This window comes from Harpegnathos saltator, unplaced genomic scaffold (genome assembly GCF_003227715.2).
Source record: "Harpegnathos saltator strain DR-91 unplaced genomic scaffold, Hsal_v8.6 scaffold280, whole genome shotgun sequence".
Lineage (NCBI taxonomy): Eukaryota > Metazoa > Arthropoda > Insecta > Hymenoptera > Formicidae > Harpegnathos > Harpegnathos saltator.
The window spans coordinates 429,978-450,371 of NW_020230073.1; the positions used below are offsets into that span (position 1 = coordinate 429,978).

General features: G+C 36.6%; 2 protein-coding genes and 1 pseudogene across 2 annotated transcripts; 1 reads left to right on the forward strand and 2 right to left on the reverse strand.

Moving 5' to 3' along the window:
* Window positions 1–4,892: 4,892 nt before the first annotated feature.
* Window positions 4,893–5,978, reverse strand: LOC105187810 (protein hunchback). The gene has a single exon (XM_011148851.1). It carries the CDS (start codon window positions 5,976–5,978, stop codon window positions 4,893–4,895), a length of 1,086 nt encoding a protein of 361 aa, XP_011147153.1.
* A 144-nt stretch (window positions 5,979–6,122) lies between these two features.
* On the reverse strand, window positions 6,123–8,161 carry LOC105187811 (protein hunchback-like; the record flags this gene model as incomplete). The annotated part of the gene is made up of 2 exons (XM_011148852.1): window positions 8,073–8,161; window positions 6,123–6,753 (listed from the first exon to the last, which is right to left on the reverse strand). Coding segments are annotated over exons 1-2 (720 nt in total), but the record flags the coding sequence as incomplete, so codon positions are not given.
* A 1,829-nt stretch (window positions 8,162–9,990) lies between these two features.
* Window positions 9,991–19,848, forward strand: LOC109504266 (fatty acyl-CoA reductase 1-like; annotated as a pseudogene).
* The last annotated feature ends 546 nt before the right edge of the window (window positions 19,849–20,394 follow it).

Genomic DNA, 20,394 nt, shown 5'->3' on the forward strand with positions numbered 1-20,394 from the left:
CGTGAACTGAACTCAACCTAACCTAACTTTTCACCTAACGATTTAACTAACGAAACTATATTTTTTGTTACAGATCCGCAGCAGAACGCGGCTGACTCTGTCTGCTGTGTATCGGTGAGTCAGAGAAGAAAAGACATTTTTATGGTGATGGGCGTTTGCAATATCTCGAGAAAATCAATGCGATTTAATTATACTTTTTTCACACGTTGCTCGAAATAATCAGGAGATCGTGTCTTTCAATGACCGTATTACACAACAGAATCTTTAAAATATAATATATATTTCTCTCTTTTATATTTACTCTGTATCATTAGAAGATACAGATATAAATGCTTTAGTTTGTTATTATATTGAAATCAAGATATGGAATTATTTGCTGCGATTCAATCAATATAACTCCTGCTTCGAGTAGTGTGTAATGTTAAAATTTGATCAGAATAGTGTCATCGCACGTAAAATTTACCATTATTTATCTTATTTGGCTTGATAAATTTTATGTCTGTCGAGTTTATGAATTTTCTACATTTTTCACGCGTGTCAAAAGCGATAATATTTCATTTGAGATTACCGATAAATTCGATACGCGCGTTTATTTACATTACAACTTAGTCCTTACGAAACAAGACGTGCGTTTCTTTCGAATTACCGTTTGCGAAATAAAACATTTTCGTTTTTTCTTTCTTGTCTAAACGTAATTTTCATTCGCGATTGATTCTACGCGAATCGCGTCTCACGTATACATTCTCGGAACGTTGCAATTTATCGTGCTTACTTCTTCGTGGGATAAAAATCTCATCTCTTGAACGCGACCATATACGCGCTTCTTTGTCTCGCCATTTCTTTTCCTTAAATCTCACCGGAATTAATGGAAGAGAAAAGACAAACAAAGAGGAAGAAAAAGCGACAAAACATTGTGAAAAAAGAAACTTGTCCTGAATCCTGAGGAGACATTGGACGGATGCATAGTTACAGGAATCAACGAAAGTCGGTGAGTGTGCAGATCAAACGCTCAAAAAGCGTCATGTTTTATAATGCATGCTCATATATAAATATATAAATCGCATTGGTTTTCGGCCAGAGATAATAAAAAATAGTGCGCGATAATCTATGCGCTCATATCTAGTTTAATAAGAATATGAATTGCGAGAAGTATTGTTTACTTCCTCTCTGATCATTGCGGAAATATTTATTCTGCGAAAAATTATACGCGGAACCTTGAAAGTGATAATCGATAAGATATATATTTGACGAATGAAAAACCATACTGATTGCACTGAAGCTTCTTTTTGCAACACTTTATACGAATATTAATCTGATATTTTGTGCATAATATTTTATGCGCAGTGTCAATTTAAAACAAATTTAACGAATCACTGCTACGGCAGTCTCTTCCTCGATATACATCAACATATTTTTTCTCATGCTCGTGCTTCGGCTTCGAGCTAGCAAAAATACTAGCGACCGCGTTCCTCATCAATGTGACCTCGGCAATGTTTACACCTCGGCAGGCGCGATCCCATGCTCGTTGTTTACGTCCGATAATTTCCAACATGTCTATTTCTTTCCGCGAAGGCGCGTTTGATTAACTGGGCTAGATGGTATCCCAATAAAGAGAAGTGCCTGACAGTTCTTATCTTATCCCGTACCATCTGGTTTTACGTTAGCGCGAATGATTACAATTACATCGCGCGGTAAACGAAAACAAGCGAGACGGTGTTTTACAAGGGCACCGTATTTTTACGACGACGACTCTCGCGAGTTTGCCGATTCTCCCCGCGCGTGTGTAAAAATTAAGAGTCAAGAGGACTCTCCGCGATGAAATTAAACAGTTTACGACGAGAGGAAGATAGTCTATATGGTGTTTTCGACTCGACTTCGAGCCTCGAAGAGGACGCGCAGAGCCGTGCCATCTTTGGCACACGTTTATCTCGCGCGGAGCCAAACTGTTGACTCTGTGAATTGTGTGTTATTGCTTTTATGGGGACGAAAGGGAGTGAAATAGGCTCTAATATTCCGCGGCGATAAAAGTTGCGCAATGGATCTGGGAAACATCGTTCCTTACTGCCATAGAACGCGGAAATGACCGGCTATTTATCAGATCGCGCTGGGAACGACTGGGAAAATTCATTTTTCATAAAATTCTTTGTTTCTTACGATGATATATTTTATGTCGCGTGTTAATGCGATTTAGGAAAGCACAGCGTCTGAATTTGTATAAATTTATCGTCCCTCAAAGTGCACTTTTTCCACTTATATATGTTTTATTGAAACGAGTGGCGTGAAACAAATAATATAACTAAATTATCATATTTTGATACTAATGTTCATGCTTCTCAATCGAAGCCTTATTTTCATCTTCCTTTGGTAAGAAAGTGCATGTGTACCATCAGGCATTAATACTTACAAGTAACAGATTGGCAGCCGACTGCAGTACAGATTCACTCGTAGGGATATTGTTTGCTCCGTGCTGTAAACATGTCACGAGACCTTTGATTTTCGAAGCCAGAGAATTAAATATGCTCCCGCAACCTTCGATTCCTGGTAGAAGAAATATCTGCTTTCTGTCTGCCTCATTTCTCGTAGTCATCTCCAAGCAAATATCCGGAACTATGTCTGAACCGCTCATTAAATGAATTAGAAATTTTATACCCGTAGAATCGAGTACCTCAGTCTTCTCGAAGCACTTGTCTTTGTCGGTCATATCGTGGAGTTTCTCGAAAGTGACAGTTTGAATGTCCTGTGTCATAAGGTAAACGTCGAATTCTTCCTCCAACGTTATCATCGAATCCATACCGATCTCTGACAATGGGATGCGAAGTCCGACCGTTTTCGTATCTTTCACTCCTAGGCAAGCAAAGACGACAGAATATAAGACCCTTGGTTTCTTACCGCGATATTCATTTACGACAACAGATGGTACGAGAATGAATATATACAATATTTTGGCCATCCACCAGGTGTTTTATAAAACTGTAATAGTTAATATTTATTGCATTTTGGACAGTAGAAAGAAATGGTGTAAGGGGAAGTTGAATGGCTTGATGAGCACACTATTTTTTTTATGCAGTTAATTTTTTTGTTGGTGCAATAAATGTTAGTCCAGAAAAATGCAGTTACGTTTTTATTTTAAATAGAATCTCCTTATTTTTTGTATGAGTTGATTTTTAAAGTATTCTGCATAAACAAATAGAGTAAAACAATTCAAAAATGAAAGTTAATGAGAAACTTTATATTTTATAAATATTTTTGTTACGATAATTCATTTAATAATATAGCGTTCACGGTAAATGTTGTTTTCAACAATGACATCAGATGAAAAACCAACCGATATAATTGCAAATGTCTATTGTTACGAATTAAAAGCTCGCGAAAGAAGTGTTTTTAAATTCATATTCATGTGGGTCACATCCTGGATATGACGTTCTTGAAAATATCGTATCACGGCGGATGCTAGACAAATACGTTAGAGAAGGTTAAAGGTGTAATATTGGAAAACATTGATTAACTCTTTGCCTAATGTTGCAATAATGCGTAGCTGTTCAGCCCGCTGTATTTCATTTTTATTCATAACGTGACAAAACAAAAGTTCGAAATATATCTTCTGTCTATTCTAACTCTATTTTGTGCAACTCAGTGTACAAAGTTCAAAATGAAAATAACTAATGGATTTGAAAACATTAGGGAAAATCCGAAAGGGCTACAAAGAGTTCGGGAAGAAGACTTCCCTTAGGAGGAAGGCTTAGAGTCTACATTCATGCAGAAGGAGATCATTTTGAACACCTGATATAATTTTTACATTCTCACATACACACACATACACACATATGGCAAAGAGGGTCACTTTGGAGTCATTAAATACAGGAATGACGAACTGTGGGGTCTTGATCTCTGCCAAGGGATGCTAAGTAGGCTGTACCTCCACGTGGTGCATCCTGGGTAGTGCTAAAGCAGTTTTTATTTGCAACTTTTATTTGATTTTAGTTATGTTTTGAAATTCATAAAAACCATTTCATGTTTCAATTTTGACAAAAAAATTCGAAAGCAAAACAATTTCAAATTTTAACATAAAATGGCGATAACTCGAAAACAACGCATTTTCGTACCTACAGTCCCTGGCCAAAAAATCTGAAAAAAATCTAATGCGTCTATTAATTTGGCCAGGGACTGTGTCAACTTTCTTTCTTGTTTTTGGTTCCCCACTCATCTTCTGAGCAATTTATTTCGACTTACGGAACACACTGTATACCCAGGGTGACACACAGGGTGTCCCAGAATAATTTTTACGGAGACACTCGTGAGGACACAAAGAGCGTGTGTGTGTGTGTGTGTGTGCGCGCGCATGTATGTGTGGTTTTATACAACCTTCAATCTTCAAAACGACTTCCAACAATATAATCTGTCGCCTATATACAGGATGTCTGAGATCATCTGAACAATCTCTCGTGGAGTCGTAGAGAGAATCGAAGCGAACACAAAAGTTCCATATCATTTTGCAAAATTCGCAATTATTATTGAATTAATAATTACGGAAATTTGAAGACTGAAATGGATGATTGGAAAAGCACTGCAGCCACTCTAGCCACAGTTGATCTAGCAACTACTGCCGACGCGCGGCGAGAAGAAAGACAGTGCTCCGTTATTCGACAATGCACTAATCTTATTTCTCCTATACCTAAATCCTTATTTCTCTTATTCTCCTAATCTTATTTCTTCTTACTGATCCTATGCGTTATGCTACTCTGTATAGTGTGATTCTGATATTTACATTTTTGTGATTACGAGGTGACGGGCATTCGCTCAGCGAATCACCGGAATACAAACAAAAAATACATCCTATTTACAAAAAGGTAGGAAAGTCACAACGACGCGAGGATCCGAGCGCCTCAGCATCGTCAGTGATTGACACATGTTTTTTCGTAAATGTGCAGGTTGAACTTCGCCCTGTTGCCGTATGACTTGCCGCACATAACGCACGTGAAGGGCTCCGCGTCATCATGGTAGCGCATATGTGCGAGGTATATCTTTTGATCAGGATACGGTATATCGCAGTATAAGCACACGTAACGATCATGATCTACGGGTGGTTTGTTGTGCGTCAATACGTCCTCGCACTTTTCGCTCGATTCCGCAGCATCTGAGGCAGCCGCTTCCGGGACGGACGAAGTCGACGGAGCTGAAGCGGCCATGGACGAGGTCGACGGGACTGACGTAACCGTGGGCAAGGTCGATTGGCAGAGTCTCTTCTCGCTCTGCATCTGTTCCTCGTCCGTGTCCTCCTCTTTCTCCGCCATTCGCTCCAGTTTTACGGTGGCGCCCTTGCGCCTCCTGGTGCCGGCCATCTTCGATGAGTTCGCTAGGTTCAACGACACCTGCTGACATTGTAACTGCCGGCTGTTGTTACTGGTTGCTTCATTCCTCAGCGAGCTTGAACTCAAGTCCAACGGCATGTTGGCGGATATGTTAAACTGTTCGTCCAGTTGCTCTTCTTGGCCGCTGATGGCCAGACACTCGGCTGTGGAGTCTTCGAAAAAGTTGGCCGCCGTAACACTCGTCGCTAGAGTCGTCTCAACGATTTGCTCTGCTGCATCTCCGGTGTCCTGCTGTTCCGCTTTGTCATTCAACGTTGTTGTCATATCAAGAACGGAGTCATCGTTCGATATCAGTCGCTGCGTCACTATGTTTAAGTTATCGAACCAATATTGAAACGGATAAGTGCCCGTTTCCTGGTTAGTCTGGTTATCCTCCTGGGTCACTAGGTTGGCGTTTTTCCTACGTTCTTCGAATATACTTGTGAGCATGCTGAAAGTAAACGGCGTGGATGCGGACGTAGAATCCTCCGATGTCGACGGCAACGTTTGCGTTGACTTCGACGTAGACTGTTGATTGCTGCTATTGCTGTTGCTGTTCCCTCCATCTGCAGTGCTAACTGTCTGTGTGGTGGTACTGGTGCTATCGTTCGGTTGTCCCGTCGTCGTCATCGTTGCCGTCGCCGTCATCGTTTCCGTCGACGTCGACGGCCTGTTGTCGATGATGTTACTACTGATGATGCTACTATCGTTGTTATTATTGTTATTATTTTTGTTATTATTTTTTTTATTATTGTTATTATTTTTGTTATTATTCTTGTTTAGTCTTCGCCTAGGTCCGCGTCTCGTACCGTAAACGTCGATCACTATCGGGCTCAACGTACCGTCCGCGTTCAACACTTCCGCCGGCTCGTGATTATATTTGCGCAGGTGCTGTTTCAACGTATGGCAGTACTTGGTGGCGTAATCACAGTTTTTACACCTGTATTGATAGATGGTCGAGTGCGACTTCATGTGACTGTTCAACATCGACTTGTTCACGCATGTATACGAACATATGGAGCACTTGTATGGTTTCGAGCCAGTGTGATTCAGCAAATGGTACTCCAAGTGGTGCTTGTATTCCGTGACAAACGGGCATTTGTAGCAGCTCATCATCTTGTTGGGCTTAATGTGGATCCGTATGTGGTTCCAATACTCAAGCTTCGTCACCGCCTTGAAGCCGCAGTTCTTGCAGAGGAAAGTCTTCATCTTGCCTTGTAAATTTATATGGGGCACTCCCGGCTCATTGTTGTAGCTATTTGTCTTATGGCCGTCCCGCGACGATGAGTCGCGGTTCTCCTGGTTGTGAAAGTATCTCAGCTGCGTTGACACCATGTTGATTTGTTCCACGCTAATGTTGCTCCGAGATATGATGTGATTGTTCAAATGCTCAATGATCTCTTCCCTGGAAGGAAGAAAGATACAACATATACATATATACATACAGGGTCTGCCAAAAGTTCCAGAATGGCTAATTATTTAAAAAAATAATGATTGTTTAAAACAATGTTTGAAACAAATTTGTAGGGCTTAAAAAAGCTGTCAGATATTGATAATTGTTTGACCTTGAAATGACCTTGAGAAACGTTATCAAGGTCGACATAAAAAATCTTAAATGGAAACTCCAATTTTTTATTACACCGTCGTTTCCACCAATTAATTTAAATAACTTTTGTCTGAAACATTTTTTTATTTGCCTAATATTTTTTGAGATATTTAAGGATATCTTGGTAACTTTTTCAATATTTAACTTATGATATCTTGCTAACTGTTTGTCGGGATAAAAAATGGTATTAGACTTTTCTATTCTACTTGATCTCAAGAATATCAAGAAAAAATCCGGTTTATATTTGAATGACCCTCGTACATATATATGTACATATTCATATACATATACATATACGTATACATATTTGCCTTAATTCGGTCATTGTCTCCATGAGCTGCGTAAAAATTGTTCTGAGACACCCTATATACTATATGTCGATTGTTCGGTTAATCTGTCATTTTGACAGTTTGACTATGTATCATATTTTTTTAATAATATTATCATATATTGAATGAGTGCAAAAGTTTGGATGGGTTTTTTAAAGATGTCGCGATTAAGTTTTATGGCAACACTTATAAATATTTAGATATATATATATATATAACATAGAAAAAATAATAGAAAATAATGACGATAATTTAATATAATAAAAAGAAATAGCTTATTTTTCTACCACAAAACCCGTCAAAACTTTTACACTTGCCTAATATATCACAATACCGTATAATAAAAAATATTTCGAATTTTTCAGCTGAACAGAAACAATTCTATTTTTATATCGTTATATTTTATGAAGCAACGTATGCCAAAAATGGCTTTAACTCAAAATGGCGCTCATATTGTTTCATAAAATTATAACGATATAAAAATACAATTGTTTCATTTTACTTTTGATAAATCCGTAATTATTTGTATGATACAATTCAATAATTATATCAAAACATTATAACATATCTCAATACGATGAAAAAGCGATTATAAAAATCATTAGAAAGATTAGAGAATTTCAGCTAAAATAAAGATTCAATCAATGCTTCATTGAAGCTTTATTGAAGTAACTGAGATTGGAAGTAACATTTGAATCGCATGATTCCAAGATAATATGAACGCATTCTCATCAAATGGGCAACAATTATATTAATTGTTGCTCTTATTACAGAAAGACTGTGACGTACCTGTTGTTTGTAGTAAAGTCGCAAATTGCGCATTTGTCGTCTAAGTTGCCGCTGGAAGGGCCTTCACCCGGATCGTAGTTCTCCGTCATACTGTCCGCCTGCGATTCAGATTCTTCGGACTGCGAGTTGTTTTTACACTAGTACTCGGTGCAGGATTCAAGTCTTGGTAAATGATATTAACGTCAAGCGATATTAACGAATTGTCCAAAACAGACGATCGTATAATGTCGCTGCAGCAATCGCTACTGCAGCTGTTTTATTGTTCTCGTCAAAATACTTTCTGCGGAAAAGAAGAAAATACTGAAGAACTTTGTCGAATCGTTCTCTTTTCGGAAAAAAAATAAGTAAATGTATAGGTACAGGACAGTCGCAGAACCGGTTGATTATCAGGAATAAAAATGTGTGACAAAGAGGAAAAGGCGAGGTGAGAATTTATATTATTTCAGACTTTAAAGGATCTTTATTTTCACTACATTGTTGTCTTACGAACACATTCGCTTTCTCCAAATATGATTTACAGTAAAGTTTGATAATTTTCGTTCATCATGTGCGACTTATTCCTTTCCCCTTTTTGTTTTATTTTTTTTCAAAACGCATACTTTCATGTTCATCCGACAACGTGAAGAAAGAAAGAAAAATCAGAAACAAGTGCAAATGAGAGGAAGAATTTTCCGGTATAGTCGCCCTCCGAAGGCTCAACGTCGATATGGCCATTATAATCGAAGTCGCAGCGACATTTTGTTTCGTTTTTGGCGCAAAGGGAACAATTCGAAAGATGAAGAGGATAAAATACGTGATGTATGTACACGGGGAGATTCGTAGAAAAATCTAAAGAAAGGGAGAAAGAGAGGGTGAAATTCACAAGAGGTCAAGTCGGTAAGGGGTTGAGCAATTATTTACCAAGATCTTTCCAAGCAGGCGTAACAGTAGTAGTAGAAGATGGAGTAGAGATTCGCTCTTTAACAAACGATTCGTCTTATTGTTTCTGTTGTTGTTGTAGTCGTTATTTCAATGCTCGCACACAGAATTCCCTCGTACCGATCGGGCGCCTGCTTATCTTGCCGCGGTCCTTAAAGATAGCGAAAGATAGATTAGCCTTCGTTCCGAGGAAAGAACGAGGAATATTCGAAATTTTGTTCCTATACTGCGATCGTCTCGAGCGTACGGAAAACGGGTTTTGCTCTAGTTTCTTTGGAAATTGTCATACTACTAACAATACTTGTCGTACTGATATTTTACCAGTAGTTATAAATGAGAACAGACGTTACCGAAAGTTAAATACAATGGCACAGTTAGGAAAACGAATTAATGCAAGGATGAACAATATGAATACACGCAAAAGCGAACATATAAGGATAAAAAGGTTGCTTTCCGTCTACGTTCTCTTCCATGAGAAACTAGATCATTTTTCTGGATCTTCTTTTGTCGTAAAAATTTAGCCATGCAAGGTCAAGCTATGCTGACAAAAGTCTCAGCTGGATCACTCAGTAGGAAACTCTTTCATTTTACGAAAAGAGTTTCTCAAGAGTTGAAAATTTGTTCTCCCGTTCGAATACGAGGGTAACATCGTGCTCTGCTCGTTACATCACATTGGAAACTAAATATTGCGCTAAAGGGAAAATATTTTCCTCCGTAAATAATTAATTAAGGAAAAACGGACGAAGAAATAAGTAATAAGCAAATAGACAGATAAATAAGAAAAAAATTAATTAATTCGTTTCTTCGATCAACAACGTTCGAGCGACTCAATATCGCGGAAAACAATTTCAATACACTATTAGACACACAGTTCAGTTCTCTCGACGGGAATTCTTTCTTTTCATCCACATAACGTGAAGCCACTGCGAAAATGAATGAAAGAAATTGGCATAAGGATTCGGTAAGATGACCTCGTCAAGCGCTCGAGAAACGCAGAAAAATGATCTACATCGGTCATTTTGTACTTACTACTTGCCCTTTTCACGGTATGATTTGGGTATGTGAAAGAGAATTGGACAAGGACCATCCACTATCCTTTTTAGAACTAAACAGAACTAAACTGTCTAACCTTTCGCGGAAAGAAGCTTAACATTATTCAAAGCAAAAATTTAGAAAATGACTATTTTCGCTATTTTCCGTAGGTGTTGAACACATCGTGGGAGCTGTTAAACGATCACAAAGGAGGGAACATTACAAAGTGACGGGAAAATTTGATGCGAAATTCTCTTCTCGATGAGAACAAAATTGAAATTTTCTTTTCATATTATTGAATCAACGCAATGTTGGTTTTCTCGACACATCATTTCTCTCACGGCAGTCTTTTTATCAGGCGCGCGGAAAAATTCAATTCATCGAATTTCCTGTATTTTCATTCCACTATACAAGGTTCAAAAATATTTTTATCGTGGTGCGGTCAGTTCATTCAAATGGAGCCAGCACCCTTCCATTCCCGGAATATCGGACAACCCCTTGACGACTGGCTATTAATTCCGATTTCGATCAATTCTCGCCTGTCTCTTCCACTCGAGGAAGGATTGCGATCACCGCACAAATTGTCATTCTTCAACGAGATCGTGCTCATAGCTTAGTTTTTGCGAGCGAACGACGAGTGAAAAATTGAAAAATATCGCGCGAAATTTACTGAGACTCGATTAATGAAACCACGGGAAGAGCGCCAAGTGAGCGACAATAACGCGAATGTATCCAAATTTACTCTGAGAATTTTTACTTGTCACTTTGAAGTTGTTAAATCACAATTCCTATGATCGAAAATCCTTCTTAATTTTTCCACGGATTTCTTTGAAAAAGCGCCGGCAGATCTTTATCTAACCTTGCGCGAATTTGCGCGCTCATGAAACGCTGATGAGGCGGGAGACTTCGTATAACATTTCTATCCTTGAGACTTTGCATTCTCGTTGAATAGCAATCTATGAGAATCTTAGTTGACTAAAATAATCGACATCAATCGAAGTCATTGGTCAAAATTAATTAATCATCATATATGTAATAATAATAATAATAATAACACTTATTAACAAAAATTATTATTACCATTGCATATTGTTATTATTATTGTTATTGTTATTATCATTATATTATAATTTAATCGATTGAAACAGTTATTATATGTGATGACGCGATTTATTTACTTGGCGATTTATTTTATGTTAATAGTCAATGGAAATTTTCATCAATTAACGTCTCGTACATTGTAGCTTCTTCGTAATCGACGGGAATTCCCAAATCTCAACTTTATCGGCTCGGGAATATTTTGGCGAATTCGATTGCATGGATGCGCACCGAGGGCGGACATGATTTATTCATAATCCGTTCTTTTATTTATGATCATCTCAAGTTCACCTTGAAATCTTTTGTAACTAATGAAACCTAATGAAAACCTAATGAAAACTAATGAAACAATCCGTATAGTTGCTATACTGACCGTTTTATTGGCTACGGAAGATTTATAGATGGATTTAAAAAAAATTTTAAATTTAAAAGAACGGACAATGAATAAACCTTAGTCCGCTCTTAGTATGCGCTAGTGCATCCAATCGAATTCGCCACTTGTAAAACGATCGAGCGTTATCAGAATGGACATCTCATCGATATCCTGAGTGGATTCGTCAAGTTTGTCGTCGAGATTGCCAATGAAAAATCCACTCTCAAATTTCATGCTTCCCCATTCGTCCTATCATGTTATCATCATGTTATCATCGGAAATCATCTTTGTTATCGCGCTCTGGCGGATGAAGAACAAGTAATAAAGAACGGTTTCAAGGCCCAAGGGTCGAAAGCGCGGGGTTTCGGGAAAGTTTCGAGTTAGGGAAAAATTTCTAAGTCGCGCTCCGCATTACAAATAGCTTCGGAAACAGAATCGTCACTTCGGTAACATTAACCTGGTATTTATCAACGGTTGCCGCAAATATGCGAAGAATACCGCAGCAGTTCCTTTCCCGTGTGCCGTGCGGTAAAATGTCTCGCCAGTTGGGAAATTAAGAGGAGTCGAATCGGGAGAAAACTCCGTGTATTTGGAAATAGAAAATTCCGCGGAGAAAAATTTGCAATCGCGACTGAATCACTAGTTTCGACGCGATCAGACAAATTTGTTATCAGACACGTTATGAGCCACGTGCGAGTCTTCCTTGAGGAGAGCCAATCGTGGACGTCTTCGATCAACTGCTAGTCAAAGACGTTCTCAAGAACGACCACCTTACTTTAATAAATAAAGTATAAAGAAAATGACAGATAAAATGAAGGCAACAGTAAAACAGAAGAAAACCGCGTAAGACTCGAAGTGGCGATTCGAATTTTTGAAATTCCTTTCCAAGCAAGGAGAAGCATTTCAAAGGTGAACAAACTGTCCTCGACGGAAGAGACGAGGATATCTCATTCCAGGAGACACCTCCTGCACAGGCTCCTGGGGGAGCCAGAAAATTCGCTCTTTGCCGGCTCAACTTGCCGAGCCAATTTGAGTCTCATACGATTTAATAATAAATGGAATTTACCTAATGTGTGACGACCGCCATTCCTGTCAGCATCGTTCCGACCTTACCAGAGATTCTGATAGTCCGTATCAGTAGTGACTTTTCCGTCTTTAGGCGACCCTCGTCTTTCACTTTTCTTCTTTCCTTCCTCTCTCTCTCTCTCTCTCTCTCTCTCTCTCTCTCTCTCTCTCTCTCTCTCTCTCTCTCTCTCTCTCTCTTTTTCTTTTCTTCTTTCTTTTTCCTGCTCGATCTCTCTCTTTCCCTCTCTTGTTTCGATCTGTACCTCGACGAAGACGGTGACAGATGAAAAATCAATCAAAATCAAGTATCTTTTCGGAAGGTAACGTTGATCGCGTTAATAATCCGTGTAAAAAGGACGACGCGATCGAATTACGACATGTACATGTCACACATACCGCTATAATCGTATATACGCGAAAAGAAAGAAGAATATATATATTTTTTATTTATATATATATATATTTATATATATTTATATATATATATATATATATATATAATATATATATATATTATATATATATAGAGCAAGAATATGACAAACACAATAGTTCACGCGAATGCTCTACGTCAACTGACAGCAGCAGTTTTAGGTCCCAAAGTGTTGAAACTGTTCAGTAGACTACCGAATAGTAACGAAAGGACGCAGCTCTACTACTCGCAGCTCGACCATATTACCTATACTTTTCTGTTCTAACCTTTGGGCCAACCCTAGTCTTCTGTCTAATAGTAGGAGAGCCAATCGTTCGCACTCATAGACGCTGGCGTAACCTCTTTTCAATATCTCTTTCTACCCTTTGAGCTTGCTCCAATTCTGTCACTTCACTCGTTCTCTCATTCGCAGAATCGCTCTCACCTGAGAGAGAACTCACCCCACTCTCGCCCACTCTCTTATTAACTGAACGTCATTGTCCTTTGCGCCATGCGATCTGTCGGGATAATTGATTCATTGCCGCGCCTCGCCGTTACGCGGATACCGTTATGTTCGTGCTTTTTCTTTATTTCTACGTTTTAATTTTTTATTGATCTTTTTGCTCAATTTTTTTTAACAAGTCCCAGGTTGTTCTTCCTCGAAAAGCGTTTGGTGAAAGTATATGTAAGATTCCTATCTGACTTATTCTTCTGCCGACGCGCATAGTATTGAAGACGAAAAATATTGTTTATTAATCATCAACTATGCCTAATTGACGCACGCACAACGGCATTTAACTAATTATTTAGAAAGTTTTCTGCATTGCCACTCATTGCGGCTCTATCTAATCAGAACTCAGAACCGAATCTTGCGACACTGTGCAACAAAAGAAGAAAGAAAATTTTTAAATTATAAAAAATTGGCAAACAGCAAGGTTATGTTTAAAATTTTAACATTAAAAGAACTGAAAACGTCGTTACGAAGTACTCTTCAAACCATCAAGATTTTACTCAGAACGATTTTTCTATCTTTATATTTTTGATGATACATACTGAAAGGAAAATATCGATTCTTTTCGAAGGAAGTTAGTTTCACTCCTAAAAGGCCGTGATTGAACACGTAAAAGAATACGTTTGCCTTATTTAGATTGCTACGTATTGAAGCTGATTAAAATTGAAAGAGGATTCTTCCATGTGTTTCTGTGTAAGTCTGTTTTGCTACGTTTCGACAGCCGTATCCTTTCCCGTAAAGCTATCTAGTTGGACGGAGAAAAGCAGAAAGGTTCTATCGACAGAAATATTTTAGCTTTTTCTAAATAGGAACGCGCTCATTTTCACGCATCATTTCATATGTCTATGTGCGTAGAAGTGCGAGTGTTCCACGAAAATCTTCTATCAATTCGAGTAGAAGAACCACGAGATGACCACGAAGTGCAACACGTTTGTTACTAGCTTTATAGATGTGCGATGCATCAATCTCTTACTAAAGATCAGGATCACATAGGTGTAATATATTATGTACTTACCTGTTTAATACATTCAATCTAAAATATATTTTTACACTTCAAAAAAATTCCGTACTCGATTTTACGCAAAACTTATGATAAATTTTGATGCAAAAATCCTATCTAAAATTTTGACAGCAAACCATACGATATAAAACTCCAAACCCCAGAAATGATCAATCTCGACCGACACAGCTTTGAATTTCTAGCAAAGCAGAAAGAACGTTCCTCGCTTTTGCACAAGCTTGTACAACGTAAAGAACACAAATTTCTTTAAAATTGGAATGCAAAGACATTGCTCTAGTTCTTGCTATCAGCTTTCCTTGTAAAACCCATTTAGTAAAAAGGGGAAAGAGCGAAAACAATATGCAAAGCAACAGGGCTAAAAGTATTAGAAAGTGAAGCCTGCATTTCACGTGCAACTCCTTTCTAGCACATCGCATATTGTCTCGCATATTGTCGCATTTTACCTTCTTCCTTCTTTACATTATAAACGCGTGTAACATGATGCGTAAAATTTTGCAAGAATCATGTCTACTAAGTGTAACAGTTTTCTTTGATTAATGAATGTTTTGCTCGTAAAAATAGGTAAACTCAGGGTACGGTGGACCCGCGTAGTCAGGTCAAAATATTTCGGTGCGACACATATAGGTAACCGTAGTAGTAACTGTAGCGTAACTAATTGTCAGGTCGACTGTGGACATTCTGCGACATTTCATTCAAAAGAACTTCTAAAAGGCGAAGTAACAAGTCTGTTATTAACAATAGGATTTTCAACCCCATGTAGTAGGATAGGAATATGTTTGCTTATATGCTGAGAACACATCCTCAAAATGTCACGCAAAGCGGCGATAGACAAAATAATGGTAGTTTCGACGTCGCTCAAGATAACTCGATTATGGCTGTGCACTGCATTAAAAATATATACAGCGTTATGCGAGGGCTAAAAGAGAAATTTTGATTTTAGTATATGACAATTTTTGCTTTAGTAACGAAACATATTGCGGCCGAGAAAAGCGTTAATGTTCATCATTAGCAGTATATTACTCAACAAAAATCCTATCTGCGGTATCATCTTATTTTAAAAATTGTTAAAAATAGCAACAATGATACAATAATAACCGACAGTATTGAATCGTAATCATTTATACTGAATTTGATTTATACTTATTTCTTTGTTGCGTAAAATTATTACTATTGTTAATATATAATTTCTATTTCGGCACCTCGCAATCTGCAACTGTGAATAGTTTCGGGCATTGGTCGACTAAAAAATCTTGGTTGGCTGAAATAATCGGCAAATCGCAATAATTAAAATTAATCAATCGCCATAATTAATGTAATTATGTAATTATGAATTAATGTAATTATGAATAATTTGGTCAATTTGTAAATTAATTATTGATCAATGTATAATTAATCAAGTCAATGTATTCGACTCGAACAATTCATTACATGTAATCATTTATTAATTATTTCAATCAATTAGGATTTTTCAGTAGATCAATGCGCAGTACTCATTGTGAACACTTTCCGCACGGGCGCCTTCTACAAGTATCATTTTTTGCTGGACAATGACGGTGTCTCGTGCTGTTACCTCACATAAATAAACCTTAAATCATACCGTAGGCGTACTCGAGTACCTGTCGACGATGTTTCCTTCGTTTTCCTATTTGTTGAACACTCCATGACTGTGAAATAAATTTGCAATCATTTTCACTTATTTTATGCGACAATACGTCGATAATCGTGCAAGCTTCTATTACTAAAAAACTTGTAAAAATATTTCCAACGCTCGTTCAGAAAAGGTTCACGGGGTTGCAAAAACTCAGGACTTATCCACGAACACAAAGGATTCAATAGCAATCTGATAAGTGTTAAAACTTAAAAGACGGGTGCCGGCTAAATACGTTTTACAAGAAGACCCGTACCTGGCGTAAAAAAAGGACGAAGCTGACGTAAAAAAAAGCTGAGGTAAAAAAGCCTTAGAACAGCTATTTCAACACACAAACTGGCGTTTCACAGTGAGTTAACATCAAAGCACGCGACACATACAGTAGCAGTGTAACGTTAAAAAACATACAATAGTGTTGAAAGGTTTGAAAATAATAAATCAATTGACGTGTCAGCGCCTTCCTAATACGGATTAATGACCCGGGTCTTTGTGTGTTAATGGCAAATATATTTTCCACTTCTTCCTCTTTCATTTTTACAACATATTGTTTACAGTTTAATGAAAACAAGTATAATCTTACATTTTTCTGATATATTAATACTTACTTTATATGTTTCCCATGGTTTTTATATCTGATTGTTCGTTTTTAATTATTATGAACGAATAAAGCTGAGAAAAGTGATTTAAAAAAAAATTAATTTTTTGGGCAGTATTTAAGATTAAAGAATTTTATCGAACATTCTTCACGAGTTTTGGGAGATATAATTCCATAATTTTTTATAAATCGTATTTCTCGCATATGTACATATATTTTCATAAATCTCCTCTTTTATAAGGTCCATATCGGTTTAGCTATTTCAAATTTTTCGAATTTGACACCAAATTCGTAACTCAAAACTCATAAAACTTATATAATTTACATTTTTAGCATATTTATGTATATTTTTTGTTATATTTTATTGATATAATATTAATAATATTATTAATTTAATTAATATTATTATTAATATTTTTAAAGTTTTACTCTAGCTATATTGAATCCGTTATTTTAAATGTTGTAAATCTAAATTCGTAATTAACAATTTTCATAAACGTTTACATCATGTATTTGATTTACATTTATTCGGACTTATACTAATTTACTCCTATGTTGCAGTCATATTGGATCTGCCGTTTTGAATTTTTGAAATTTGACTTTAGATTTGTAATCAGCAATCCAAAAAACATAAAAATGATGGAAACATAAAAATGAAGATTTCACAGAAATCCATCAGGCTAAAAAATGCCACAAAAGAGTTAATCTGACACTTATAGTAAACGTTAAGTTGTTTTTTTAATTATATGTCCTTTTAATTTCAAATTCCGTTCTACAAGTTTATCTATATATTTATATTTATACAGAAATATTCAGTTTATTGTTATTATTAAGAAAGTATATAAGAAATAAGAAGTACACACTTTCTTTACATGTGCTTGTGCATCATAAGGACAAAATGTAAGAAATATCTTTCTCTTGCATTTAATTTAATATATTAGAAGCTCGTAAAAGTTTATCAATCTTTCAGTTATATCTCTGTTACATTTTTAGACTCTGTTACATTTTAGTAATTCTTTTCTTTCTTTTGTTAAAACAGTATTTCTTTTCTTTCTTTTGTTAAAAAATCCTCTTATTCAACAAACTCTTTGCAAGTCGACACAATTTAAGATCAGTATTTATAACTGCGAATCATTCACAATTTTTGATCGAAGGTTTAATTAAATACAAATCGTATATCCAACGATTGTAGTTCTGTTAAACAATTTTTAACGTTATTTTGTTTTCTTCTTCTCTTTCCTTGTTATTACTTTTGTAAAAATGGTGTATCTTTGTATTTTCTTTCTCCTCAATAGATTCGTCATTCATTTAAGCACAGATACACGTACACCCCTCTGCGAAGGAACATCCTTTCTTTCGAGAAACGGTCAATGCTCGCACTGCTCGAAATATGAAACGGATTGCATACTTTCGTTCCGACAGTGCGATCTCTTTTATTTCAAATGCAAAAGGATCGCAAGAGGAGAGAAAAATGGTGTGATATATTCGTTCAAGGACGTATTCTGGGGATGATGAAAAATAGTTTTCTGCAACCTTGAGAATTTGTACGAAAGTGCGAAAAGGGTCAGATGGCGGCAGTTGTTTAAACGTAGCTGTTGTTCTTCTTTTTCCCTTTAGCACCGTCTTTTACATCATGTGCGACAAATTCTAACAGGGTAACAGGGCGAAGTTTAACCTGTATATCTACAAACAGATATGTCAATCAATCAACCAACAGTATTAAGGTGCTCCAATTGAGATGCTGTTGTACACTTCAAGGCTGTGAAAAAAGAGACAAATAAAATTGTATCTTATGTATGTATGCGTGAGCAGAAAAGAATGAGAAAGGAAAAGGAGATAGAAGGAGAGAGGAAGAAAGAGAAAGAAGGAAAGTGAAAAGGATTCTTTCTATATTTTCTCTCTCTCTCTCTCTCTCTCTCTCTCTCTCTTTCAATTTGCAGAATAATTCCCAATAGCAATGTAATAATGTCGCATATAGCTACAGTACCAAAAAAAAATTGATTCCCGTGAAAGGTGACATTGCCTTTAAGAGTCTAGGTTTGTCGGAGGCTGACAGACACATGTTAATTCAGAAGACGTCTGTAATATTCCATATAGCGGCGATCGTGAGATTCGATATTACTCTGAGAACTTCGGTGCTATAGAACGTGAGAACTACGAAGGATATATGTATTTTAGATAAACATATGAAGAGTCTGGTGGTAAATAGGCACTATATTAATGTTTACAGGCATGTGTTTGTATGTGTGAACGATAGAGAAAATTGCGATGTACATTTTTTGTTATACTGGAAATTGCGCGATTTTTTGTAGGAAATTCCGATAACGTATTCGACTACAGAATTACCAGGCATTAATACATGTATGTATTTAACTTTATCCTTCGTAGGCCCTCGTGCACATCATAATGGTATATTCACATATCGACAAACATGTCATTGATGAAATTGTATATCCAGCGGAAGTCGATTGAAAGAAAATGATTCAAATTGTCGAGACTTTGGACGAACAATTGTTGGAAGTGTTTAAATCAAAGTAAATATCCGATATCCGATATGCTGTATGTACTGAGTATTTCATCGAGGACGTAACACATGCATATCTGACAAAATTAAAATACATTAATAAGATGAGATAATCTACGTTCTCAAATCGTTGTCACACTTAGTTGATCTCATCTAAAATGATACTTTCCGTCGAAACGATCGCTTGTGATACATTTAGAATATATTCCTGAGAAATTGGAAAAACTTGTAAATGGAATTATTGACAAGTATATGGGCTCTATGCCGAACAGCTATAATACGTGTTTTCCAAGAGACTCGTCGAGCAAATGATAATCGATTAGTCTGGGTCGTTGCCGTGTGTAATTTCTAGGCCATCCATAGATATGTTATTATTAACAAACGTACGACTTCTTATTTAATATCACTTGTCGTACAAATCTTGCACGAAGGAAAATAATTTACGTATGTTAACGTTGCAATAGACTAAACAAAAATGTTTCGGTCGAACAATATAAAATCTCTTGGCTATCAAATTTGTCTCTAACATGCTAGACCATGAAGATCTCCCCAATTAGGGATGCAACGATAAGTCGGTAATATCGAAATATCGATATATCGAGGGACAAATATCGAATATTTATCGATATTTTTTGCCTCCGATAAAATCGACATATCGATATGAATATCGATAGGATTACGGTTCTACGACCGAGATGAAAATTACAAAAGTGGGTGAATTCATTAGAATATATATTATATAATTGCTCGATGTCTAGTAAATTCGCTCACTTTTATAATTTCCACTTGAATCGTTGAACCGTAATAGATCTCCTGCTCCATGTATGTAGTGATCTCCGGCAAACGACTGCGGTTCATTATATATTTTCTAATAAGAATACGACAATAAATTATATGAAGATAAAAATTTTTAAAAGATCTTTCCAAATTTTTCGTACATACCCTATACATGCATATCCCTATATATATATATTTTTTTATATAAATATCGATATTTTTCGAAATTATCGATATTATCGCTATCGATGGTTCTGAATGACGATAATATCGTTATCGATATTTTGAAAAATCGTTGCATCCCTACTCCCAATGCTAGTCCTGAAACTTCAGCCCAGATCAATGGCT